Genomic DNA, 27,950 nt, shown 5'->3' with positions numbered 1-27,950 from the left:
TTGAAACGGTTGCCCCAATTTACTTGAAACACAGGCAAAATGCTTTTTTTTCAACTTCTGTAGATGTTTGCTGGTTTCCAGCATTCACATTTTATTTTTATTTTCCCCCGCTGCAAATTTTTGCGCGGTTCGCAGCAGAAAGATACAAAAAGGAGGATAGAAAAATTTGTAACAAACCAGAAACAAACCAATTTCCCCAGCCAATAATAATAATAATAATAATGGGCGCCCCCCAAACCCACCCAGAGAGATGGGGGGGGGGGAGAAAGAGGTCACGCGCGTGATCCCAAATTGAAGGGGGGGGCAGCCCGAGCTTTCCTCAAAAGCGTAATCCCCACCAGCTGAGTCGAATGGGAACCGCGCCAGCGGGTCTACTCTGAGGAGGGCTGGATTCGGATTGCAGCTTCACACACACACACACACACAAACGTGTGTGTGTTTCCCACGTGACCCCAATCGGATTTGACCCCCTTCCCCCTCAGAGGCCTCCTAAGCGTTACTCGAGAGTAAGATCCGTCGCAGTCGAGTGTGACGCTGCCAGCGGGTCTACTCTGAGGAGGGCCGGATTCGGATTACCGCTTCACACACACACACACACACACACACACACGTGTATGTGTTTCGCACGTAACCCCCATCGGGTTTGCACCCTCTCCCCCTCATAAAGGCCTAAAAGTTACTCGAGAGTAAGACCCCGTCGCTGCCGAGAGTGACTCGACTCTGAGGAGGGCTGGATTCGGATTACCGCTTCGCACGCACACACGTGTATGTGTTTCCCACGTGACCCCGTCGAGAGTGACTCGACTCTGAGGAGGGCTGGATTCGGATCGCAGCTTCACACACACACACACACACACACGTGTGTGTGTTTCCCACGTGACCCCAATCGGATTTGACCCCTTTCCCCCTCAGAGGCCTCCTAAGCGTTACTCGAGAGTAAGACCCGTCGCTGCCGAGAGTGACGCCGCCAGCGGGTCTACTCTGAGGAGGGCCGGATTCGGATTACCGCTTCACACACACACACACACGTGTATGTGTTTCCCACGCGACGCCAATCGGGTCTGCACCCCCTCATAGAGGCCCTAAGCGTTACTCGAGAGTAAGACCCCGTCGCCGTCGAGAGTGACTCGACTCTGAGGAGGGCTGGATTCTGATTACAGCTTCACACACACGTGTGTGTGTTTCCCACGTGACCCCCATCGGGTTTGCACCCCCTCCCCCTTATAGAGGCCTCCTAAGCGTTACTCGAGAGTAGGACCCCGTCGCCGTCGAGAGTGACTCTATTCTGAGGAGGGCTGGATTCGGATTACCGCTTCACACACACACGTGTGTGTGTTTCCCACGTTACCCCATCGGGTTTGCAGCCCCTTCCCCCTCACAGAGGCCTAAGCGTTACTCGAGAGCAAGACCCCATTGCCGTCGAGTGACTCTACCCTTCCCCCGCTCCCCTCAGGCGACGCTCGACGCCTTTTCCCCTCACAAACGCCGCCGACCCCGCTTCCTCACCTGCCCCGAAGGCGCCACCGACGGCACACAGCAGCGCGCCCGACACCAGCACCGCAGCAACCCAGGCGCCCATGGCCGCTTCTCCTCTCTTGGCGGCGCCGCTGCTTCCCGCCCCGCTTTATGCCCTCGGTCTCCTCCTCAGCTCGCCTGAGGGGAGCGAGAGGCCGGCGGGAGTGGGCGGGAGAGAGCGCCGGCCGCAGCCAACCAGAAGAAGCTCGCGGGGTCTGCTAGGCCGCCGATTGGGCGGAGGGAAGCAGGGAGGCCCAATGAGAGCCGCCGGGGTGGAGCCCAGAGCGGCGGTTGGAAGGCTCGAGGGGAGGGGGAAGGTTGTCGTCGGTTGGCGTTGAAGGACGTGCGCGGCCAGCCAATGAGCGGCAAGGCGGGTCTCGAGGGAGAGGAATCGTTCGCGAAGAGGGACGGCGAGGGGGCGGGGCGATTCGATGGACTGGTGCGGCAGCCAATAGGTGGAAGGGGCCGCCTGCTTTGGTCGGGCACCGCCTCTCGCCTGAGGGGCGCCGGGGTTGTCACGTACGCATGGCAAAGGGGCAGCAGCAGCTTCGACCAATCGGGGCCCCACTCTCACGAGGTGCCGTCCAATGAGAACGCGAACTCTCCAAACGGACACGTGTCCGGACCAATCACAGTCCAAGTTGGCCCGTTGTCTCCGCTCCAGCGCCCGTACGTCTGACGTCACAGTCAACATCAACGGGTGCCGGGGAAGGACAATAGGCTGAAAGAGGCGGTGTTATTACAATTCGAGGCAGCTGTTTGGAAATTTGCTTTTTTTCACCGAAGCTTTTGAAACCGATTAAAAAAATAAAAGTGTGTCGCATTTCCAAATGCAAAATCCCGAGGGAATAAAGTGTGTGTGTGTGGGTGTTTCAATAAAAAATGACCAGAAATCAGCTTAAAAAGGTCTTTAAAATTAATTTGCCCTTTTAATGGACTTGATGGTCCAATAAAGCCTCCATGTCTAGGGGCAGTCTACCTCTGAACGCCAGTGACAAAGGGACACTACCACCTCCTAAAGCAGATTCCCTCCCAATTGCCTGCCCATCCAGATGTTACTGGGATGTGGGTGACGCTGTGGGTTAAACAACAGAGCCTAGGGCTTGCCGATCAGAAGGTTGGCAGTTTGAATCCCTGTGATGGGGTGAGCTCCCGTTGCTCGGTCCCTGCTCCTGCCAACCTAGCAGTTCGAAAGCACATCAAAGTGCAAGTAGATAAATAGGTACCGCTCCGGAGGGAAGGTAAACGGCGTTTCCGTGCGCTGCTCTGGTTCGCCAGAAGCGGCTTAGTCCTGCTGGCCACATGACCCGGAAGCTGGACGCCGGCTCCCTCGGCCAGTAAAGCGAGATGAGCACAGCAACCCCAGAGTCGGTCACGACTGGACCTAATGGTCAGGGATCCCTTTACCTTTACCTTTGCAAAAGCTATGGTTTTCCCAGTAGTGATGTATGGAAGAGCTGGACCATCAAGAAGGCTGATCGCCGAAGAATGGATGCTTTTGAATTCTGGTGCTGGAGGAGACTCTTGAGAGTCCCATGGACTGCAAGAAGATCAAACCTCTCCATTCTGAAGGAAATCAGCCCTGAGTGCTCACTGGAAGGACAGATCCTGAAGCTGAGGCTCCAAGACTTTGGCCACCTAAGGAGAAGAAAAGACCCTGATGTTGGGAAAGATGGAGGGCACAAGGAGAAGGGGATGACAGAGGACGAGATGGTGGGACAGTGTTCTCGAAGGTGCCAGCATGAGTTTGACCAAACTGCGGGAGGCAGTGGAAGACAGGAGGGCCTGGCGTGCTCTGGTCCAGGGGGTCACGAAGAGGCGGACACAACTAAATGACTAAACAACAACAACCTTTGCACGCCAATGACAAAGGGACACTACCACCTCCTAAAGCAGATCCCCTCCTAACTGCCTGCCCATCCAGATGTCACTACTTGCCAGATGGGGGAGCTGTGTAGCCCAAACTATCTGGAGAATCAGATGGGGCAGAAAGCGGCTCCGGTGCTTTCAAATGTTTTGATTGCTTTCTAGAAATCTCAAATAATATAATAACTTATAATAATTTCTTATTTATACCCCACCCAGCTGACTGAGTTTCCCCAGCCACTCTGGGCGGTTCAAAAAGTACCTTAGGCCCCATCTACACCATACAGTGGTACCTCGGGTTACATACGCTTCAGGTTACAGACTCTGCTAACCCAGAAATATTACCTCAGGTTAAGAACTTTGCTTCAGGATGAGAATAGAAATTGTGCTCTGGCGGTGCAGCAGCAGCAGGAGGCCCCATTAGCTAAAGTGCTGCTTCAGGTTAAGAACAGTTTCAGGTTAAGAACAGACCTCCAGAACAAATTAAGTTCTTAACCCGAGGTACCACTGTATTGTTAAAAGCAGTATCACAGTTATGGCTCCCTCCCCCCTCCGCAACCTAGGAACTGTATTTTGTTCAGTGTGGTGTGAATTGTTAGTCAATATTCCTCTCTCAGCTCGTCTGCGAATGACGCTTGTGAACCTATGCACATGGAGCCTGAACAGATGTTGGATGACCAGGAACAAAAACCTCACCGGTGTAGCGCATACCTCAGCAAAAATGTCGACCCAGTTTGCAGTAGCCGTGGAAAAAGGCAAATTCCATGCTAGGGGTTACTAGGAAAGGAATCGGAAACAAAACAGCAGTTATCAAGAATGCCAGCATAGAAATCTTTGGTGCAACCACATTTGGAATGGAGCATGCTGGTCTGGTTCTGGTCTCCTTTTGAGGAACTGAAAATAAGAGTTTTTCTCCTCCTGTAACGCTAGAACTTAGGGACGTTCGATGAAGCTGAATGCTGCAAGATTCAGGAAAGATAAATGGAAGGACTTCTTCATGCAGTGCATATTTAAAACACTGCATTTTCCCTCCTCCCGTGTCAGGTATTGGTGGCCACCAAATTAGGTGGCTGTAAAGGGACACGGTGGCGCTGTGGGTTAAACCACAGAGCCTAGGACTTGCCGATCAGAAGGTCGGCGGTTTGAATCTCCGCAATGACGGGGGAGCTCCCGTTGCTTGGTCCCTGCTCCTGCCAACCTAGCAGTTCGAAAGCACGTCCAAGTGCAAGTAGATAAATAGGTACCCCTCTGGCGGGAAGGTAAACGGCGGTTCCATGCGCTGCTCTGGTTCGCCAGAAGCGGCTTAGTCTTGCTGGCCACATGACCCAGAAGCTGTACGCCAGCTCCCTCGGCCAGTAAAGCGAGATGAGCGCCACAACCCCAGAGTCGGCCATGAATGGATCTAATGGTCAGGGGTCGCTTTACCTTTACCTAAAAGAGGATCAGACAAATTCATGGAGGAACACGAAATGCAGGCAATCAGGGGCAAATGGCCTGTCCGGCCTCTGCCTGAGGAGCCCTCTAGGTCAGCGGTGGGGAACCAGTGCCCCTCTAGATAATATTGGACTACAACTCCCATTGGCCATGATGCTCCTGCAGGCACAGAACATACCTAACATTTCCTCTGTTACCTGCATGCTGTTGGGAGGGGGCTTTCCCACCTGTAATAGCCTTTTCGTTAAGGAATCCTGAGCCTGAATGCTATAAATCAGGCCAAGCTCTCAGCAAACCAGAGGGAGGACAGGCATGGACAAGCAGTGACAAGAGAATGAGACTAGGGCCGGGGAGACCCCAATTTCAAATCCTCTCTGCTATGCAGGCGATGAAGCTCGCCAGGTGACCTCAGACCAAGTCTCTTAATCTCAGGGTGGCGGGTTCAAGTTCCACGTTGGGTGAAAGATTCCTGCATTGCAGGGGGTTGGACTAGATGATCCTTATTGGTCCCTTCCAACTCTACAACGCTACGATTCGAAGTCACTGTGTCTCAGTGCAATTCACCCCTGCAGGGCTGTTGTTGAGGATCAAAAGGAGCTCCCCAGGTGAAAATGGGCAGACTAATGTAATAAATAAAATAAAAATAAACAGAGGTAGGCGAGTGGGTGATTGCTCCACCTACAACTGCGCCCCTTCTTTACACCAAAGTAAAAGACACAAAAGAGGGACACGGGTGGCGCTGTGGGTTAAACCACTGAGCCTAGGACTTGCCGATCAGAAGGTCGGCGGTTCGAATCCCCGCGATGACGGGGTGAGCTCCCGTTGCTCGGTCCCTGCTCCTGCCAACCTAGCAGTTTGGAAGCACGTCAAAGTGCAAGTAGATAAATAGGTACCACTCCGGCGGGAAGGTAAACGGCGTTTCCGTGCGCTGCTCTGGTTCGCCAGAAGCGGCTTAGTCCTGCTGGCCACGTGACCCGGAAGCTGTACGCCGGCTCCCTCGGCCAGTAAAGCGAGATGAGCGCCGCAAGCCCAGAGTCGGTCACGACTAGACCTAATGGTCAGGGTCCCTTTACCTGTAAAAGACACAAAACCCAGGCTGCGCTGTGGCAACGCTGCCGTCCGACACCACGCTTCCTTTCAAAGTCCATTTTATTAAATAGTTTCAAAAAACTAGGAGAAAAAACAAACTAAAAAAGAAATCGCCCACACCTTGATGCTTAAAAAAAGACGCCCACCCCTGCCCCGCTTTCCCTGATTCCACAAAACCGTCATTTTCAAAATTTTGTTTTTTTTTTTTTTGCAGGAGGACTGCCACCCCGTTCCAGAACGTCCCTCTGTAGGTTTTCGAAACTGCACAGCCACCAAGCAAACTCCAAGAAAGGCTGGGGGGGGGGTGAGCACGCAGGTGGATGGGAAAACATCACCTAGCGGGGGGGGGGGGGGTGTGTCAAATGCTACAGGAAGCAGGCGGTGTGCTATCGCCACCCAGTGGCGCCAGGTGACATGGCAGGGCCAATCTAAGAGAGGAGACTTTTTGATCTGGACTTAACGTGGCCGATGAGATTGCAAAAATATTATCCTCGCCCCCCCCCCAACCCATGCAACTAGAGAGCCCTTACTAAGAATCCCCTCCCCACAAATTAACATGGCCTAATAAAATAAAACAAACAGACCCTTCCTCCAAAACCCCACCCGCCCTCAATGCTCCACAAAGGACTTGTCACAAGGTCCTTCCCCCCCCCCCATTTTTTTGCAGTCTTTCTTAACCGGGAGCAGAAGACGCCGCTGGATTAGGCCACGGCTTGGTGGGAACGAACGCACCCTCCCCTCTCCTGTCCCTCCCAGCTACTCCTTTTCTTAAAAAACAAACAAACCGACGACACGCACGCACACAAAAAAACCACGCACAGCATTTTAAGCCAAATTGTAGATTTGCCAACCCTCCCTGCACACAGGCAACCCCCCCGCCCCACCCCCAGTTCCAGCAGAAGCAGTGTCTCCCTTTTGAGGTAGAGTTTTTTTTCCCTTTCTTTCTTGTTTCGCGTCTCAGGGCCAGAGAGGGGTTTTTTTTTTTTGCTTTGTTTCCGAGTCTCAGCCGGGTGGCGTCCTGGGTTCAAGTAAAAGTGTCACAGATAGTTTATTGCTACTAACGGGAGCAGCAGCAGCAGGAGGCAGCGGTGGAGGGAAGGGGGCGGAGAGGGGGCGCGGAGAAAAAGAGGGGCTGGCGAGAGTGGCGGGAAGGGGGAGGTGTCCCTCGTCAAGACTCCTCATTGCCGGAATCGTCTTCGTCGCCGTAGCAGCTGTTGACTTCGTCGTCCATCTCGTCGTCTTCATAGTAGTCGTCGTAGAAGAGGTCCGAGCCCTCATCCGGCGCCGGAGTCTTGGTCTTGACGCAGTACTCCGCCAGCGTCGTCGGGACCTTGACTTGGTCACGCTCCGCATCCACCTTGGTTCCGAGGACCTGTTTCCTAGTTGGGCGATAAAAGACATTCGTTTGCGACAGGGATTCGGACGGCAGAAGAGTGTTAAGGGGGGATCGGCTGCTGGGTCTGTGGGATGTATCATCACCGAAGCAGTCAAATGCAACGTTTCCTGTTGCCTAGAGTGGACAGGGGACGCGGGGGGCGCTGTGGGTTAAACCACAGAGCCTAGGACTTGCCGATCAGAAGGTCGGGGGTTCGAATCCCCGTGATGACGGGGTGAGCTCCCGTTGCTCAGTCCCTGCTCCTGCCAACCTAGCAGTTCAAAAGCACATCAAAGTGCAATTAGATAAATAGGTACCGCTCCGGCGGGAAGGGAAACGGCATTTCCATGCGCTGCTCTGGTTCACCAGAAGTGACATAGTACTGCTGGCCACATGACCCAGAAGCTGTATGCCGGCTCCCTCGGCCAGTAAAGCGAGATGAGCGCCGCAACCCCAGAGTCGGCCACGACTGGACCTAATGGTCAGGGGTCCCTTTACCTTTACCTAGAGTGGACATACAGGGGGATGTTGCTCCAAAGAGGGAGGACTTCCTGTCATACGTGCTCTGGAGCCTCTTTCCCCTGCTGACCAGGCTGGAGCTTGCAGACCGGAATCATTCCGGGCGTTTTTCAGGAGGTTACTGAGAAAACTGGAGCTTGCCCTCACATGGAGGGTGACCAGGATAATGAGGGGCCTAGGATGCAGGTGGGGGACCTCACCCTGGCTCTTACAATATAGGAAGAACCATCTGGATGCGGCCAACGACCCATCTAGTTCAGCATGCTCTTTTCACAGTGGCCAACCAGATGCCTGTGGCCAGTGTTAGAAACTGAGATATGAAAGCGAGGAGCTCAATAGCACCTTAAACCTAGGTTGTGGGTGCAACAACGGTATTTCTAATAATAATAGCAATTATTATTATTATTATTATTATTATTATTATTATTATTATTATTATACCCCGCCCTCCCCAGCCAAGGCCGGGCTCAGAGTGGCTTACAAGCAATAATAAAAACAAGTTGAATGATTACAACTTAAAAACAAAATTAAAATACAACATTAAAATACTGAAACATTAAAATATTAAAATGTAGCCTCCACCGGAGGAGAAAGGAAAAAAGAAAGAGAGGGAGGGAGGGAATCAAATTGGCTCCAAGCCAAAGGCCAGGTGGAACAACTCTGTCTTACAGGCCCTGCGGAAAGAAATCAGATCCTGCAGGGCCCTGGTCTCATGAGGCAGAGCGTTCCACCAGGCCGGGGCCAGTGTTGAAAAGGCCCTGTCTCTGGTTGAAGCCAATCTAACTTCCTTAGGGCCCGGGACCTCTAGGGTGTTACTATTTATGGACCTTGGGGCTCTCCGTGGGGCATACCGGGAGAGGCGGTCCCGTAGGTACGAGGGTCCTAGGCCGTGAAGGGCTTTAAAGGTCAAAAGCAGCACCTTAAATTTCTAGGGGCTTTTCCCACCAACCTGATGATGTCCGTGTATTCCTGATCCTTGCCTTTGCTCTCCTTCCACTTCCTGTACATCACAGAAGCGTCAACGTTGGCCGGGGAGAATGTGTTGGGTTCGTTGAGCAGCGAGATCACACTGAGAAGTATTGTCCTGTGGGTGGGGAGGGGAAGGAAAAGCAAACGACAAGGTGAGGGAGGAAGAGGCGGCAGGAGATCTCAATGGCGGATTGCGCCCATCTGATCAGACGCTGTGAGAAGCAGGATGAGGTGGGGCTTTGGACCGAGTTGACAGAGCCAGAATTTAGCCCGGCGCGTTCTGCTACTAGTGTGGGTCCAGTTGCAACGACGTGGAGGTTTCTGGGGGCCAGGTTAGCAACCAGTTTAAAAATCTCTGCCTCAGACCATAGTTAATACAGCTGTAGCTTGGTTATCGTATGGGACGCGGGTGGCGCTGTGGGTTAAACCACAGAGCCTAGGACTTGCTGATCAGAAGGTTGGTGGTTCGAATCCCCGCAACGGGGGGCCACTGGCCTTGCTAGCTAGGGATGATGGGAGTTGTAATCCAAAAACAACTGGAGACCCAAGTTTGGGAAACAGTGTTCTACAGGCTATTAAATGTGTCTGTGGGAAGGGTGTGTGTGTGTGTTATTGTTTTTATCCTGTATTTTATTGTGCAAACTGCCCTGGGACCTTATGATGAAGGGTGTATACACAGCTAATAAATAAAAAAAAAATTTCCTCCAATCCCCTGATCTTCTCTTTCCCTCAAAAGTTACAGACTTGTGAAACCGTTCTTCCCAGTAATAATGGAAATATTAATACATCTCCCTGCTTCACCCAAGTAGTAACTGACTTGGGCAATTCTTTTGTGTCTTCCCATTTTATTTTCACCAGTCTGGAGTAATTCACCCCTAGGGACGTGGGTGGTGCTGTGGGTTAAACCACAGAGCCTAGGACTTGCCGATCAGAAGGTCGGCAGTTCGAATCCCCGCAATGGGATGAGCTCCCGTTGCTCTGTCCCTGCTCCTGACAACCTAGCAGTTCGAAAGCACGTCAAAGTGCAAGTAGATAAATAGGTACCGATCCGGCGGGAAAGTAAACGGCATTTCCGTGCGCTGCTCTGGTTCGCCAGAAGCGGCTTAGTCCTGCTGGCCACATGACCCGGAAGCTGTATGCCGGCTCCCTCGGCCAGTAAAGCGAGATGAGCGCCGCAACCCCAGAGTCGTCCACGACTGGCCCTAATAATGGTCAGGGGTCCCTTTACCTTTGTTATCAAACAGTTTAGTTGCTGTACAAATCGGCTCCCAAATGCCGCAAACCCAGAAATAAGCGTTCCGGTTTGCGAACGTTTTTCGGAAGCTGAACCTCTGAGTGCAGGAGCCTTCTGCAGCCAACCAAAGACCGTGCTTCCCGGAACGTATAAAGTTTGATAACCAAGGTACGGCTGTACCATTTTCCGCTTCCAGTGGGTGTGATTCTCCTCCTTGCATGCTGGGACCAGTGAATTGTTGTAAGAGCAAGCTACAGTCAAGCAACGCAGTTGAGATCATAGAACTGTAGCGTTGGAAGGAAACCCAAATGTCATCTAGTCCAACCCCCTGGTGAATAGACATTCCATTGTGGCGATTGTAACCTAAGTTTAAGGCGCCACTGGGCACTAGCTTATACCTCCGTGTTTCTAACACTGAACCAGACTCAAAGTGTCAGGGAAGTGACATCGGAGCGCAGAGCGGAGGTAGGGCTCTCCGATGATGCAGGAGAAGGGACCAGCAGGGAGAGGGAGAATACTTCCATTGGGGAAGGAAGTAAGCGTGACACCAGGAAAGAAGGGGAGGAGGAAGGGTCTTCGGAGAGAGGGCTTCGGAGAGAGGGCTCCAAGACCCTTCCACAGGGTCCAGCGGGGAGAGCCCAGGACCTCCGCTGGCCACGCCCACTCTGCGCAGGAGACTTCCGCGCAGAGAGGCGAGGAGGAGACTTGGCGTCAAACAGCTTTTATGTTGGAAGAAGTTTAGGGAACGCCCACTGACGGATTCTGCCAGTGACTGAGACAGTCGCCTTGTAAGGGCTGTCAAATCAGGGAAAGGTTTAGCCACTCCAACAGCTGGGAGCAGTTTGGAATTTACGCACAAGCAACCCCAATTCCCATTACACAAAGGTTCCGATGGAAGCCGGAATTCTTGATTTATAAAGGTTCCAAAATATCTAAACAGAACCCCAGAGTCCTTTAAATTCAGCAAATGATGGGCGTCGAGGGCACTTTCCAGCCAAGTAATGCACACGACGGATAGTTTACTCTTTATTGTCGAAGACAAACGCAGTCGGTTCTACAGCTACACACCCCAATCTGGCGTCTGGGCATAATGCAAAATTAGAGGCAGCCAACCAAAAGCCATGATACGGTTGACGGGTAGAGGTTCAACAACTCCCAGGGCAGAGGAATATGGGCACCAGATGCGGAAATATCCACCGGATTTCCCTGCCTCCCTGCTAGGTAAATGTAAAGGGACCCCTGACCATTAGGTCCAGTCGTGACCGACTCTGGGGTTGCGGCGCTCATCTCGCATTCTGGAGCAAGGTGGTACGAACTTTGTTTGGCACAGAACAGGGGAAAGCCACTTAGGAAACTCCCTTAAGGCAGTTTATTTTTCTCCAGGTATTCTATATATTTTTTCAGTCTTCTTTGTATAATAAAAGGTAACGGGACCCCTGACCATTAGGTCCAGTCGTGGCAGACTCTGGGATTGTGGCGCTCATCTCGCTTTATTGGCCGAGGGAGCCGGCATACAGCTTCCGGGTCATGTGGCCAGCAGGACTAAGCCGCTTCTGGCGAACCAGAGCAGCGCACGGAAATGCCGTTTATCTTCCTACTGGAGCGGTACCTATTTATCTACTTGCACTTTGACGTGCTTTCGAACTGCTAGGTTGGCAGGAGCAGGGACTGAGCAACAGGAGCTCACCCCGTCATTGCGGGGATTCGAACCGCTGACCTTCTGATCGGCAAGTCCTAGGCTCTGTGGTTTAACCCACAGCGCCACCTGCGTCCCTGCTTCCCTGCTAGGCAAGCTTAAATTCAATCAATTCAATCAGTCCACCTGCAGATGTGACTGCTTCACTTTGCCTGGGATGGCTAGGCAATCTTACAACGACAGACTAGGGACAGCGTAACTACAGCTCAGGTCTCACCTCACGTTCTGTGTGGGATTCCATCTTTCCGAAGGCAGCTCTCCACTCTGCGGGTCATCCACCGGAGGGTGTAGAATGGAAATGCAAACGTCCCCGGTCTGAAAGATGGATATCCTATTATTTTTTCCATGTACGAGACCACCCCTATGGTTTTGAACTCCGAATTAAGAAATTGATATTTTAAACATTGAAACTCTGAGCGTTTTTTTGAAGAAAGTTGGCCAAAGTTGTTTGCTGAGGTTGTCCAAAGTTAGGTATACAGTGGTACCTCTAGTTGCCGGCTTAATCCATTTCAGGGTGCCGTTCGCACCCTGAAAAGTCCGCAACTAGAGCGCCTCTTCCGGGCACGGGCACGAAAATCGCTTCTGCGCATGCGGCGAACCCGGAATTAAACACTTCTGGGCTTGCCGCATTCATAACCCGAAAGTCCGTAAGAAGAGCGGAATGCAACACAAGGTATGATCATAGCTGTTACAGATTTGAAAATAAGGGACCAGCAGCCTCGAAAACAAGGGATCAGCAGCCAAAATAAGGGATTTTCCAAGCACAGGTATGTTCGACTTCTGAGCCCCTCCGAGCCAAAGGCTGAAAGCCCAGCCAGCAGCCAAACGAAGCCTCAAGCGGTGGTTCCCACAGCGCAGCAACCCGGCAAAGGGGATGCAGCAAGGAAAACCACCGTCACCTCTCTGCTGGGAAGCGCTGAGCAAAGGCGTGTCCCCAGGCAACGCAGCCGATTTGATCTGCAGAAGGCATGCAAGCTCCACCCCCCAGTCGTTCTTAGACTCCTTATTGGGTGAGCAACGCAGCCAAGCAACCCAGTTGGAGCCTCCCTCCTCCCTGGCCGGCAGGGAGGGAGGGAGAGGAGCTGCTTCCTTTGAAACCCGGGAAATTTAATTGATTTAAGAATCAATAAGGGACACCAGCAGGACATGGCGCTGGGATAAGGGACTTTCCCGCCAAATAAGGGACGGCTGACAGCTATGGGTATGACTGTATAAGATGACCCCCAATTTTTGACTGAAAAAAAGAAGCAAACAAATAAATAAATAAATAAATCTTCTTATATGTGGAAAAATAGTCTGTGTGTTATGGTGTGTCTGTTGGGGGTGGGCAGACGGAGTCTTTTGCCCACATTCCAGGGCATCCCAGCAAGGCACCCCAGCTCGACGCCCATGTCCCAGTGTGCCACCATACCTCGTATATGTTTGGATGCCACATTTTGGTCAGGAAACGGAAGGTGGGTGGTGAATAAGGGTAGTCGATAGGGAATCGGAGATGAGCCTGCGGAGAACAGAGAACGGGAGAGGTGTCAGCGGTTGGGGAAGCAGCAATGAATAAGTAGGTTAGAATTGCAACTGGCCTGCCCTGCACCCAACTGCACCAGTTGCCAATGGGTTTAGGGGCCCAATTCAAAGCGCTGGCACACATTCTACTCATGTAAAAACACCAGGCAGGCCCCACAAATAACCCAGAGATGCATTTTATATACCGTATTTTTTGCTCTATAAGACTCACTTTTTCCCTCCTACAAAGTAAGGGGAAGTGTGTGTGCGTCTTATGGAGCGAATGCAGGATGCGCAGCTATCCCAGAAGCCAGAACATCAAGAGGGATTGCTGCTTTCTCTGCGCAGCGATCCCTCTTGCTGTCCTGGCTTCTGAGATTCAGAATATTTTTTTTCTTGTTTCCCTCCTCCAAAAACTAGGTGCGTCTTGTGGTCTGGTGCGTCTTATAGAGCAAAAAATACGGTGAAAGGACACTCTGATTAAAAGACGCTGATTCCCAGGCCGTCCACAGGCCAGATTTAGAAGGCGAGTGGGCTGGATCCGGCCCCTGGGCCTTAGTTTGCCTACCCATGCTCTACGCGCTTGCAACTGGACCTGCCCCAGTAGCAAATTGCTAATTTTTAGACGCTGCAACCAAGTGCAAACGAATGTGAAATTCACCACACAGTCATGCCAAAAGTTTCCAGGCACTTCCGAACGTTCCATGACATCACAGCAACTCAGCCAATGGCTGGGGAAGGCTCCTGGACATGTGGCACTTCCCAGACCCAAGACCCGTCCCTTCCTCTCATAGGCAGTCCCGTTTGTGTTGTGAGCAGAGCTGAGTCACACATGGCAACCAACTTCCTCCGAAGCCGCCCTGGCATTTGGAGGTTTCGAGCCTCGCCCAGGTTTGCCTCGGCCGTGACAGAGCATGCAACCTGCCCGGGCTCGTCGGGAACTCTTTCCCTGCGCCAAACAAGAGCCACCTCCGGGGAACCAAGCTTTTGCTGATTTTCAGAAAGAGACAAGAGAAAGCTCATGCCATAAAAGCGCTGAGCTGCAGAACGTTGCCAGACACAAATAGGAGAAGTCAGAGGGTCTGGCTAGGACCGGGAGGCCGTAGTTCAAATGCCCACTAGGCCACAAAGCTCTTGGGCCAAGCACGGCCTCTCAGCCCAGCCAACCTCACAGGGCTGTTGTGAGGCTAAAAATCGAGGCGAGCCATGCACAGCTCCTTGGAGCAGGGGAAGGCAAACTAAGGCCCAGGGGCCGGATCCGGCCCAATCGCCTTCTAAATCCAGCCCACGGATGGACCGGGAATCTGCATATTTTTACATGAGTAGAATGTGTCCTTTTATTTAAAAGGCACCTCTGGGTTATTTCTTAATAATAATAATAATAATAATAATAATAATAATAATAATTTATTTATACCCTGCCCATCTGGCTGGGCTTCCCCAGCCACTCTGGGCGGCTTCCAACAAAATATTAAAATACTGTAATACATCAAACATTCAAAGCTTCCCTAAACAGGGCCTTCAGATGTCTTCTAAAAGTCTGGTAGTTGTTTTTCTCTTTTACATCTAACAGGAGGGCATTCCACAGGGCAGGTGCCACCACCGAGAAGGCCCTCCGAGAAGGCCTTGATTCGACCTCCGGAACCAATTAAGTTCTTAACCTGAGGTACCACTAACATGAAAAAATATGTTAAGTCCTTCCTTTGATCTGTCCTAGATTCCCCAGCATTCAGCTTCACTGAATGTCCACACTTTCTAGTGTTACGGCGAGGGAGAACTTTCTCTTTTGGCTTTCCCCAATGTCGTGCATCACTTTAGAAACGTCGTTGTCGCTGTTCAAAAGTCCCAAATGCTGCAACCTTTCCCATAGGGAAGGTATGTTTCGTCATAAGACCTGGAGCATTCCCTCTGGGGGAAGGGAGGCCGATAGAACTGCCGCCATCTGGAAAAACCGGTGCCTCTCCGAGAACAAAAGGTGTTATTCTGCTAACCTTCTCCTCTGTTTGATTTTTGTCTGCGTGGCTTTCCCCCGCATTGTCCTGCGCAGGGGGTCATGTGACACAGCAAGCGACCAATGGGATTCCACCTGAACTACAAAGCTGAGTATCTTTTATTTATCTCATTCCAGCAATGGTGGAACTGCCTTCAAAGTACAGGTGGGTGAACATGCCCATTTTTGTTTAAGTCAGCAATGTCTAGGCAACACGATGACCATAAGGGTAAAGGTAAAGGGGACCCCTGACCATTAGGTCCAGTCGTGGCCGACTCTGGGGCTGCGGCGCTCATCTCGCTTTATTGGCCGAGGGAGCCGGCGTACAGCTTCCGGGTCATATGGCCAGCAGGACTAAGCCGCTTCTGGCGAACCAGAGCAGTGCATGGAAACGCCGTTTACCTTCCCAACGGAGCGGTACCTATTTATCTACTTGCACTTTGACGTGCTTTCGAACTGCTAGGTGGGCAGGAGCAGGGACCGAGCAACGGGAGCTCACCCCGTCCATCGTGGGGATTCGAACCGCCGAACTTCTGATTGGCAAGTCCTAGGCTCTGTGGTTTAACCCACAGCGCCACCCGCGTCCCTATGTTGTAAGGTAGCTTGCCAATACCATCTAAATAACTTTGCTAGGAACTCTTAAACAATGGCATGCGAGGATTCCTGGAAGGAAGCCATGCAAAACTCCAAAAGGCTTTCTTCTGAGCCGCAGGCATAGGACTGAAACTCATGTTAGTGTTGCTTGATATTATCATCTACGCGACGAAACAAGAGACGTCATCCCCATATGCTGGTGTCATCCGGTGGCGAGCCCTAGGGCTTGGGTTTTAGGAGATCTGCCAAGATACAAGAACACCCAACCACCTGATCTCAGCCAACTCCCAATCGGACTCAGACAGCTTCGTCGAGGAAGAGGCAGAAAAGGGCAGATGGGCAGGGACCTCAAAGTTGCAAAACAGGCTCATAAACCGACCCGAAGTAGCTTCCCGGGCCAAAACCGGCTCAGAGGAAGCAGCTCGTTTGTTTATTTCCTGATGACCTACTAAACGTACACCCAGGAAGAAGAAGAAAAAAAAAACAAGCCTCTGCCCAGTTTTCGGCAAGGGGTGAATTAAAGGTAAAGGTAAAAGGACCCCTGACCATTAGGTCCAGTCGTGACCGACTCTGGGGTTGCGGCGCTCATCTCGCTTTACTGGCCGAAGGAGCCGGCGTACAGCTTCCGGGTCGTGTGGCCAGCAGGACTAAGCCGCTTCTGGCAAACCAGAGCAGCGCACGGAAATGCCGTTTACTTTCCCACCGGATCGGTATCTATCTACTTGCACTTTGATGTGCTTTCAAACTGCTAGGTTGGCAGGAGCTGGGACCGAGCAACGGGAGCTCACCCCGTCGCAGGGATTCGAACCGCCGACCTTCTGATCGGCAAGTCCTAGGCTCTGTGGTTTAACCCACAGCGCCACCCGCGTCCCTAGGGGTGAATTACTCCAGACTGGTGAAAATAAAATGGGAAGACACAAAAGAATTGCCCAAGTCAGTTACTACTTGGGTGAAGCAGGGAGATGTATTAATATTTCCATTATTACTGGGAAGAATGGTTCCACAAGTCTGTACCTTTTGAGGGAAAGAGAAGATCAGGGGATTGGAGGAATTTTTTTTATTTATTTATTAGCTGTGTATACACCCTTCATCATAAGGTCCCAGGGCAGTTCGCAGAATAAAATACAGGATAAAAACAATAACACACACACACCCTTCCCACAGACACATTTAAAAGGCTGAAGAACAGTGTTTCCCAAACCTGGGTCTCCAGCTGTTTTTGGACTACAACTCCCATCATCCCTAGCTAGCAGGGGCAGTGGTCAGGGATGATGGGAATTGTGGTCCAGATACAGCTGGAGACCCAAGGAAATAGTATTATTTGAATACTTGGAATGAGATAAACACGAAAACCCCTGGTGTTACTGGGGATTGCAGTGATTGACTAGAACGACAATGTCAAAGACTGAGAGAATTTCAGCTTTTGCAGCAAATCAATGCGCTTCAAAAATATAATCTAGAATATGCTAAACAGTCTGTTAAAGGCCACAGGGGGGAAAATGCCATGAACAAGAGCAAGAAGCTGAGTGTTTATTTGGCCTTTACCAGGGGGTGTCCAAACTTTTTTCAAAGAGGGCCAGGTTTGATGAAATGAACATGCATGAGGGCCGGCCAAAATTGTTGATCTTTTTGTAGGATTGAAGTTGTTGGGATTTTACCCAAGGAAATAAACTGCCACAGGGGCTGGATTAAATCGCTCCTTTAGGAGTTTTGCACTGAGCTATTTATCATCATCATCATCATCATCAATCTTTATTACGGTCCAGAGATCCAACAAATCATTACAAAGCAATACACAATGCATATAGCCTACCTCCAGGTTAAACAAGCATTTTGTTCAGAATATAGGGATTATTTGTTCTTGCAACCACCGATAAAAACTTTGCCACTGCTAATGTTATAGCATTTGTCCAGTCTTCCAATAGGAACCTGACATAGTGAGCCTCTGATTTTCCCGGGAAAGGTACCAGCAAGGGTAGTATCAGTTCAGCCCTGGCTTGCTCATATTTTGCACAATGCAACAAAATATGTTTTATGGAATAGATGTCTTGAGCACACGAGCAAAGTCTGTCCTGATAGGGAACTCCTCTCAACCTGCCAGCCAACACTGCAGAAGGAAAGACGTTTAGTCTGGCTTTGGTTAAAAGCCTTCGATAATTTGCTACTGTCAGGAATAAATCAATAACACCCCCCCCCCTCCAAAGAGCCACATTTTAAAAGGGTATGGGATGTTGATCAGGTCAACCAATGGCTGTCCATCGATGTCTTGAGCACACGAGCAAAGTCTGTCTTGGTAGGCGATCTGGCTGCGATATCTGTCACCCCACTGATCGCCAGGGTTGATTCGGCTGATCTGGCTGGCTAGGTGGGTGTCCCCTTCCTCCCTCACCACTCCATGTGCATCCCTCCCGAAGCTGCGTGCTCAGTGGAAGAGGACGACCATCCCAGATAGAAGGTGTGTACCGTTCTTCGGTCAAGGGTATACGATGGCTGAGCTATTTATGATGAAACCTGTAAGCTACTATGTCTGCACGTGGGACAAACAATCCCGTTTGGTAGGAGTTTTCTAGTAAGTTTTTATGTGAAAGACATTGATGAGGGAATGGAGAAAATCAGGGTTTTATACGTGGCTTTGCAGAACGTTTCTAAAACGAGTTCTAAGCAGTGTTTATTAATTCTTGTCTTCTCTTTTTTTCCTGTAGAAAAGGCCCCTGAGTAAGGCCTTTAGGGGATGAATCATGCTGGGACACTAAGAAAAAGCAATGACTCTTCAGGAACTGTGAAACGGATCTCCATTTTTGGCATTGCCACGGGGTACTTCCTGTTATATACCTATTATTTAGGTCACCTTGGAAGGTGAGAAAACCAGGCTTCGTAGCACATCCTTGAGCACCCCAAGGACTGCTTATTATTAGAATTTGAAATAGGAATTCACAGAAACATACTTGGCAGGGAGCCATGCCCTAGATTGGCAGCCCCAAAGTTTGTTTACCTCTATACTGGCACACTTTATAGTTCCTACACTAAATATATTTCCCATCTGGATCTTCGCTTCACAGCGTGTGGCTATTTACAACACTGTTCATATTTAGATATTTCTATATTCACCTTTACTTTTTTATATTTACCTTTCCTGCCCTGACCTGGCCACTGTGATCCATGTGATGGTCACCTCCAGGCTTGACTACTGTAATTCGCTCTACGCGGGGCTGCCCTTGAAGCTTTCCCAGAAACTCCAGCGGGTGCAGAATGCTGCAGCGAGGCTCCTCACGGGGTCTCTGCCATGGGAGCATATTCACCCAGTGCTTTTCCAGCTGCACTGGCTCCCGGTGGAGTACAGAATCAGATTTAAGGTGCTGCTTTTGACCTTCACGGCCTAGGACCCTCGTACCTACGGGACCGCCTCTCCTGGTATGTCCCACGGAGGACCTTAAGGTCCATATATAGCAACATCCTAGAGGTCCCGGGCCCTAAGGAAGTTAGATTAGCCTCAGCCAGAGCCAGGGCCTTCTCAACACTGGCTCCGGCCTGGTGGAACGCTCTGTCTCTTGAGACCAGGGCCCTGCAGGATCTGATCTCTTTCCGCAGGGCCTATAAGACAGAGTTGTTCCGCCTGGCCTTTGGCTCATAATCAGTTTGATTCCCTCCCCCTCTTTCTTTTTCCTTTCTCCTCCTATGAAGAGATTGCTCCCTAATTGTTGTATCTTAATCTTTTAAATTGTATTTTAATCAACTTGTTTTTATTATTGGTTGTCAGCCGCCCTGAGCCCGGTCTTGGCTGGGGAGGGCGGGGTATAAATAAAATTATTATTTTTATTATTATTATTATTATTATTATTATTATTATTATTATTATTTACCATTCTACTTACATAATTCAATGGGCCTTCAATACTGGTTAAGCAACTAACTCTGCTTCCCTGAGGTTGCTGCCTCTGTTGTCTGTTTCCCCCCTTTTCCATTCTGTGTATCAGGTTTTAAATTATTTTATGAATGGAATCGCCTAACCGTTTTTACACATAGTTTTAAAGGAAAAAAATTAAACGGTTGGTGCTTTTACTGCGAAATCGCTTCGAGGTGGTTTGTGAGAAATGGCTCGCAAATGGAACAAAAAAATAAATAAAACAAAACTGATTCTTCTCCTTTGTTGTTTTTAATGGCAAGGGTTAATGTTTGTTTATTTTTAATGAATATTTTCGTACACTGCCTGGAAGGCTCACAGGGTGGGAAAACAGCCTTGATGTTTTAATCATGTGCATAAAATATATCTCCTATTTATGCAATCAAATCTCTGTACTTACGTGCTTCCTGTTTGGATATTTACGTGCCTATTCATTTATGTGGATAACCGCCACTCCTGTTTAGCTATGTCTACACCTAGTTCAAGAGACATCACCTTGCCAACAAAGGTCCGTATAGTTCAAGCTCTGGTTTTCCTAGTAGTGATGTATGGAAGTGAGAGCTGGACCATAAAGAAGGCTGATCGCCGAAGAATGTGGCTGCTGGACCGGTGACTGCGAGCGGCCGCCGGGACCATATAACACCGGCCCTAAAAGATCTACGTTGGTTTCCAGTCTGTTTCTGAGTGCAATTCAAAGTACTGGTGCTGACCTTTAATGTCCTAAACGGCGTCGATCCTGTAGTCTCCACCCCCACAATAAAATATTTGCAGGGGACGGGCCCCCACAAAACTGATGGGCATTCCCATTCAAATGGTTTGTGTGCGCACTGTGTCATGTGATTGATTATGCAGGGCGGAGCTTACCTGGGCCCCCACATTTTTTTGTTCAAGTTAGCACCGCCAACCCCCATTGATCTGCTTGGACACAGGGTTTGAAATTAGCAGGGGGCCAGGCGCATTTTGCACCTAAAGATCCTCCAAAAGTCTGGATGCAATTTTTTGCACCTGGCTGATACTCAAAGATTACTGAAATGTATGTGCTTTGAAGCCTTGAAGTATATATTAAGAAGCTAGAATTTTGCTGGCCAAAAATTGGAAATTACAAGAAGTACCAACAGTGGAAGAATGGCAGATGAAGATGATGGACTTTTGGGAGCTAGCCGACCTGACCAGAAGAGTCCGCGACCAGGAGGAGGAGGAGTATCAAGAGGAATGGAAGAAATTTAAAGACTATGGAATTAAATATGTTAAGATAACTTAAATAGAAATACTTTTGAGTAACAGATTGGCCTAGGAATTAAATATGTGAAATCGTATAACACCATGGATAGAAGTCAAAATGAAAAGAAAGAAGTTAATTGAATGAGTAAATTTTATATGAAAATAGTGTTGGAAAACTGCTACAATGAGTTATATGGAAACTCAGCCAGGGGGATTTGAGGAAGTCACCCAACAATGATAACAAAAATGAGATTGTAATAGTTAAGATAAATGTTTTTCTTTTTTATATTGTAATGTTTTTTCCTTTTTTTCTTTTTCTGTTGTTATATTTGTTATAATATTGGAAAATCAATAAAAAAATTGGGGGGGGGGGGAGCGTTGCTGACCTCCCCACCCCTGCCCCAAATGGTGACTATATATTCTGTTTTGGTGTCCAAAGCCCAGATCCTAGGAGCCATTTGGCTCCTAGCTTTTCTAACACTGCTTGGACACTGAGGTCCACACCCCAGGGTCTTCTGGCAGTTCCCACACTGCGAGGTTGCAGGGAACCAGGCAGAGGGCCTTCTCGGTGGTGGCGCCCGCCCTGTGGAATGCCCTTCCATCAGATGTCAAACAGATAAGCAACTATACAACATTTAGAAGACATCTGAAAGCAGCCCTGGATAGGGAAGTTTTTAACGTTTGATGTTTTATTATGTTTTTATATTGTGTTGAAGCTGCCCAGGGTGGCTGGGGCCACCCAGGCAGATGAGTCAAGGCGGGTGGGTAAATAATTATTACTACCTGCACTTTCCGGAAACAATTAAACACCTTTTTGTTTTGGCAGGCTTTTCCAGCTGGGTGAAAAGGCCTCTGACTTAGGTGCCCTTTTGTGTAGTTTTCAAACCTGTGGCTACTGGCTGTTGTTGTTTTTTGTTTACTGTTTTCAAAGCTATTTTTAGTCGTCTTTATGGCATGCCTGCGAATCGCCTTGATGCGCGTGTAAAAGGGAATTTATAAATAACAGCAATAAAATACACTTGCAGTGCAATCTCATGCATATTGACTCGGAAATAAGACTTGTAAAATGATGCTAACCCTGAATTAAGTTCATCATGACTTAACCTGATTTCAGTGAGTATCCACCAAGGTGGATTCAGCCAGATACAGGCTCACTGAAATTAATCGAGCTAAATTAGCCGTGCTCGTTAATTTCAATAGCTTTGACTAATGTTGGATGCAACCCCCAGTTAGTATTACATGGAGAGTCACACTCTCGAGTCAGTTCATCACGGCTAACTCGAGACCATTCATTTCAGCAGGTCTACTCTTGAGAATGACCTGGCCATATTAAGTTTAATGGTTCTACTCAACAGTATGACTATGCTCTTAAAACTGCCGTCCTATTAAGTCCTACCCCAAGCAGACCCAATTAACTTTGGCCAATTATTTGCAAATGGTCCACTCCAAGTGTAGTCTCATTGGACAAAGCCCCAAGTTTAGAATTTATTCAGAGCTTCACTTGTAAATTTTAATACCGAAAGGTTACAACACCTGATTTATTTACTTTTCGAGTTTAGGAAGAAGGTGAGCAAGGGGAGAAGATGACTCAAGATTGTAAAAAAATTTGCATGGAATGGAGGAAGTAGACAGATATTTTTTTCCCTCCTAATGCTAGAACTCCAACGAAACTGAACAGTTGGAAGATTCAGGACAGACAAGAAGTAGTAGTAGTAGTAGTAGTAATAATAATAATAATAATAATAATAATAATAATAATAAATTGTATCCCGCCCATCTGGCTGGGCCTCCCCAGCCACTCTGGGCGGCTTCCAACAAAGATGAAAAATACATTAAAATGTCACACATTAAAAACTTCCCTGAACAGGGCAACAGATATAGTTGCCCACATTTTGGCTTCATTTATAAAGTAAGGATCAAAAGGACAGTATAAAATTATTAACAACAGCAATGAAAAGCTCATCGGTCGTGAATATAGTCATGTTCAGATCTTATCTGCAATATTCAGATCTTCAAAAATCTGCACACTTACATCAAGCCAAACCTTTAATATGAAAATGTAAACTCAGGAGGGTATAAATTTTCTTTCTTGACTTTTAAAAAGTCCATCCTAGGTTTTTGGCAGTAGACAAGGAGGGGGAAAAAACATTTTAGAACTCCTACTTACTTATAGGTAAAGGTAAAGGGACCGCTGACCATTAGGTCCAGTCGTGACCGACTCTGGGGTTGCAGCGCTCATCTCGCTTTACTGGCCGAGGGAGCCGGCGTACAGCTTCCGGGTCACGTGGCCAGCAGGACTAAGCCGCTTCTGGCGAACCAGAGCAGCGCACGGAAACGCCGTTTACCTTCCCGCCGATGTGGTACCTATTTATCTACTTGCACTTTGACGTGCTTTCGAACTGCTAGGTGGGCAGGAGCAGGGACCGAGCAATGGGAGCTCACCCCGTCATTGCGGGGATTCGAACCGCCGACCTTCTGATCGGCAAGTCCTAGGCTCTGTGGTTTAACCCACAGCGCCACCCGCGTTCCACTTACTTATAAGTAGGACTTATTCACCCACCAGATAGTAAACCCACGGAACGCGCTCCTGCAGAAGACAGCGGTGGTCGCAGACTTGGAGGGTTTTAAAAGACGACTGGACAAATTCATAGAGGAATTACAATGCCTCATGGCTATGCTCTACTTCTGCAGTTGAGACAGTATGGTTCTGAACGCCGTGTGTTGGGAACTGCAAGTGTTGCTGGTGTGTTTGTGGTCTCCCCCAAACGGGCACCTGGTTGCTCATTGTAAAAACAGGATGCTTAAATTAGATGGGACATTAGCTCTGCTAAGTCACGCCATTCTTCTGTTGCTCATAATTCTGATTTCAATGGCTCTCCGCTCTGAACATGACTAATACTGGACACAGCTCTTAGGTTAGAGATAATTTTAAGACCATTGCTTTCAAAGGGCTTAGTATAATGTAGGCTGGATACTGCCTTAAGCTATTTACTGCCTTCTTTTTAAACGGAGGAGGGGAGAGAAAGGAAAAGAAGTTTATTCTCTTTTTAGAAGGATAGAAATGATTCCCTCTTGCCCCTGTTTCAAGGGGTTGTATCTGTCTGGGTCCTACTTCAGAGTAGAGCCAAATTACAGTCACGGGAATGGGGGTGGATCCTGAAAACACAGCGTAAAGAGGGGTGTCATGTGTCCAGAAACTTGTCTAAACTCCAGCAACGTCCATTAATCACAATGGCTCCACTCTGGGTACATATTGTCTTACTCCAAAGTAGGCCCACTGAAGTCAGTGGACCCAAGTCACCCTTGCCCTTTAACTTCAAGGGGTCTACTCTGGAGCAGAACTAACACTGGGTACGACTTCTCCGTCACAGCAGACTAGCTGAAGTCCATGGGCCCCAAAGCCAACCACGTCCTTTTACCTTCAATGCGTCTCCTCTGGTGTAGGACGAACACTGGCTAAAACCTGCCCCGCTTTAGGGCAGACCCAGTTGAGGACAGTGGTCCCAAGTTAGCCACAAATGCAATGGGAACATTAAGGCGAACATAATACTCCAGAGTAGCCCACCAAGCCATGCCCATTCATTACTCTGGAGTAGGGTTACAAATCATCCTGCTCCAGAGTGGAACCACTGAAATCAAGGCATATCCTTTTACTTTCAGTGGGTCTCCTCTGGAGTAAAACTCACCCTGCTTTAGAGCAGAAACTCTTGGAAGCCGAAGGACCCAAATCAGCCACAACCTCCTACTTTCAGTGGGTCTCCTCTGGAGTAAAACTCGCCCGGCTTCAGAGTAGACCCTCTTGGAGACCAAAGGACCCAAACCAGCCACTTCCTTCTACTTTCAGTGGGTCTCCTCTGGAGTAAAACTCGCCCTGCTTTAGAGCAGAAACTCTTGGAGGCCAAAGGACCCGAATCAGCCACTTCCTTCTACTTTCAGTGGGTCTCCTCTGGAGTAAAACTCGCCCGGCTTCAGAATATACCCTCTTGGAGGCCAAAGGACCCGACCCAGCCACTTCCTTCTACTTTCAGTGGGTCTCCTCTGGAGTAAAACTCGCCCTACCTCAAAGCAGACCCTCTTGGAGGCCAAAGGACCCAACCCAGCCACTTCTTTCTACTTTCAGTGGGTCTCCTCTGGAGTAAAACTCGCCCTGCCTCAAAGCAGACCCTCTTGGAGGCCAAAGGACCCGAATCAGCCACTTCCTTCTACTTTCAGTGGGTCTCCTCTGGAGTAAAACTCGCCCTGCTTCAGAGTAGACCCTCTTGGAGGCCAAAGGACCCAACCCAGCCACAACCTCCTACTTTCAGTGGGTCTCCTCTGGAGTAAAACTCTCCCTGCCTCAAAGCAGACCCTCTTGGAGGCCAAAGGACCCAACCCAGCCACTTCTTTCTACTTTCAGTGGGTCTCCTCTGGAGTAAAACTCGCCCTGCTTCAGAGTAGACCCTCTTGGAGGCCAAAGGACCCAACCCAGCCACAACCTCCTACTTTCAGTGGGTCTCCTCTGGAGTAAAACTCGCCCTGCCTCAAAGCAGACCCTCTTGGAGGCCAAAGGACCCAAACCAGCCACTTCCTTCTACTTTTAGTGGGTCTCCTCTGGAGTAAAACTCTCCCAGCCTCAAATCAGACCCTCTTGGAGGGCAAAGGACCCAAATCAGCCACTTCCTTCTACTTTCAGTGGGTCTCCTCTGGAGTAAAACTCTCCCAGCCTCAAATCAGACCCTCTTGGAGGGCAAAGGACCCAAATCAGCCACTTCCTTCTACTTTCAGTGGGTCTCCTTTGGAGTAAAACTCGCCCTACCTCAAAGCAGACCCTCTTGGAGGCCAAAGGACCCAACCCAGCCACTTCCTTCTACTTTCAGTGGGTCTCCTCTGGAGTAAAACTCTCCCTGCCTCAAAGCAGACCCTCTTGGAGGCCAAAGGACCCAAATCAGCCACTTCCTTCTACTTTCAGTGGGTCTCCTCTGGAGTAAAACTCGCCCTGCTTCAGAATATACCCTCTTGGAGGCCAAAGGACCCGACCCAGCCACTTCCTTCTACTTTCAGTGGGTCTCCTTTGGAGTAAAACTCTCCCTGCCTCAAAGGAGGCCAAAGGACCCAAATCAGCCACTTCCTTCTACTTTCAGTGGGTCTCCTCTGGAGTAAAACTCTCCCTGCCTCAAAGCAGACCCTCTTGGAGGCCAAAGGACCCGACCCAGCCACTTCCTTCTACTTTCAGTGGGTCTCCTCTGGAGTAAAACTCGCCCTGCTTCAGAATAGACCCTCTTGGAGGCCAAAGGACCCAACCCAGCCCCTTCCTTCTACTTTAAAGCGGGTCTCCTCTGGAGTAGGGCCCAACCCCCGACCCCCAGCTACCCCCCCGCGCCGTCTCACCTTGAAGTAGCCCCCCTCGTAGTGGGTGTTGGGGGGCCCGAAGATGGCCACCTCCCAGTTGTAGAGGTCCCCCTCGTCCACCAGGCTGACGCGGAAACCCTCCACGGGCTCCTCCTGGAGCCCCTTCAGCTCCAGCAGCAGCGCCTTCTGCGAGCTGGGCACGGACGGCCGCGCCATGGTCGGAGGGAACGGGTAGGCCTCGGGTGAAGCCGGGGGCTCGCGTGAGCGGCGAGGCCGGGGGAGAGGAGGAGCGTGGCGGGGAGGGGAGGGGGGAAAGGGCGGCGGGCGGAGGGAAGGCGCGCGCGGAGGGAGAAGGCCGCTGCGGACCCGAAAGAGCGCCGCGGAGGGGCTCGAGCCACTGGAACGGCGTCGGCGACGACAACAACAGAGAGCGCGCGCGCGGGGCCGCTTGGGAGGCGTAGTTCCTCCCCTGGAGGCGGCGGCGGCAACACGCCCTCGTCCCCGCCCATCACGCGCGGCGACCAATGAGCGGCGTCTCTGGAGGCGGGGAGAGGGCGGGACCGGAGGGTGAGGACTGCATTTCCCAAGAGGCTTTGCGAGGAGCGCCTTCCGCATGTATTGGAACACACAAATAAATAAGCAGGGAAACCTCTTGTGAATTTCTCTCTTATCTATCTCTGTATGTTTAATTACCTACATTTTAAACCTTTTTTGTTTTTTACAGGTGATTTCAATGCTTTTTGTAAACTGCTCTTGAGGGGTTTTTTTTTTTTTGGAATCAAGCGGTATATAAATTGCATGAAATGGAATTATTATTATCATCATCATCATCATTATTTTTATTATTTCTTCTTCTAATCCACCTCTTCCCCAGACTAGGTCTCAAAGGCAGCTTACAAAAATTATGAAAGCCCAGATAAACTACAGTCTTTTTTGCAATCAAGCAGTATATAAATAGCATGAAATGAATTATTATTTGTTATGTACTCAGTTGAATAGGATTCAAAATGCAGCAGTCTGATTGGTCCTAGAACAATAGGATCCAAAAGGCAGCAGTCTGATTGGTCCTAGAACAATAGGATTCAGAAGGCAGCAGTCTGATTTGCCCTAGAACAATGCAGCAGTATGATTGGTTGGCAGGAACCACCCAATCATGCTCCAGATAGAAGTGAATCCACAACCTGATTGGCTTACAGAAGAATTCCTGAATTAGCCAATCATGTGCAGCCCATTGTGTAAATAATGTATATAAAGCAGATACCTTGAGGGGACTTTCATTCATTCCTCCTCACCACTACGAGCTGAATAAAGACCATGAAATCACTTTGCGACTCTTGAGTATATTTCATTATTATTGTTATTATTATTTCTTCTAATCCACTTCTTCCTCAGACTGAGACTTGAAGGCGGCTTACAAAAATAAGAAAGTCCAGATAAACTACAGAAAGCTTGTGTGTATGTGTGTTCTTTTTAGTATTATCTTTTTATTATCTTCATTTTAACGATTTCTATGGTGTTTTAACACTGTTCTTGTTTAATTAAAAAGTTATATATATATATATATATTCAACAATTTTAATTACTATTTAATTAAACAGTAACAGTATTAAAACACCATGGAAATCTGTTAAAATGAAGATAATAAAGAGAGCAGAGCCTTGGGGGCTCACTACAGTGAATGCACAGCTTCTAGGAGTTTATGGGTTGTGCAGCTGAGCA

General features: G+C 49.4%; 2 protein-coding genes across 2 annotated transcripts in view; both read right to left on the bottom strand.

Moving 5' to 3' along the window:
- BSG (basigin (Ok blood group)) overlaps nt 1–1,701 on the bottom strand; it is a 37,172-nt gene extending 35,471 nt beyond the window's left edge. The window contains exon 1 of the mRNA XM_083594276.1: nt 1,507–1,701. Coding sequence (XP_083450402.1) covers nt 1,507–1,579 — 73 coding nt within the window. The 5' untranslated portion in view covers nt 1,580–1,701. The remainder of the gene's footprint in view (nt 1–1,506) is intronic.
- Nucleotides 1,702–5,946: 4,245 nt separating this feature from the next.
- On the bottom strand, nt 5,947–26,682 carry CDC34 (cell division cycle 34, ubiquitin conjugating enzyme). Its single transcript, XM_083594918.1, has 5 exons — nt 26,271–26,682; nt 13,109–13,195; nt 11,915–12,012; nt 8,748–8,882; nt 5,947–7,283 (listed from the first exon to the last, which is right to left on the bottom strand). The coding sequence occupies exons 1-5, from the start codon at nt 26,445–26,447 to the stop codon at nt 7,073–7,075; spliced, it is 708 nt and encodes a 235-aa protein (XP_083451044.1). The 5' UTR covers nt 26,448–26,682; the 3' UTR covers nt 5,947–7,072.
- Nucleotides 26,683–27,950: the final 1,268 nt, after the last annotated feature.

The sequence above is a fragment of the Podarcis filfolensis genome (assembly GCF_964270895.1).
Source record: "Podarcis filfolensis genome assembly, chromosome: 18".
Taxonomy (NCBI): Eukaryota; Metazoa; Chordata; class Lepidosauria; order Squamata; family Lacertidae; genus Podarcis; species Podarcis filfolensis.
The sequence above is the reverse complement of the archived record's forward strand: the minus strand, read 5'-3'. Positions and strand labels throughout refer to the sequence as shown.

Coding starts and splice junctions, on each gene's coding strand:
- CDC34 (XM_083594918.1), bottom strand. CDS start 26,447: ATGGCGCGGCCGTCCGTGCCCAGCTCGCAGAAGGCGCTGCTGCTGGAG. Junction 12,013..13,108: donor GGCATCCAAACATATACGAG/GTATGGTGGCAC, acceptor TCCATCTTTCAG/ACCGGGGACGTTTGCATTTC. Junction 7,284..8,747: donor GAATACACGGACATCATCAG/GTTGGTGGGAAA, acceptor TCGCCCAACTAG/GAAACAGGTCCTCGGAACCA.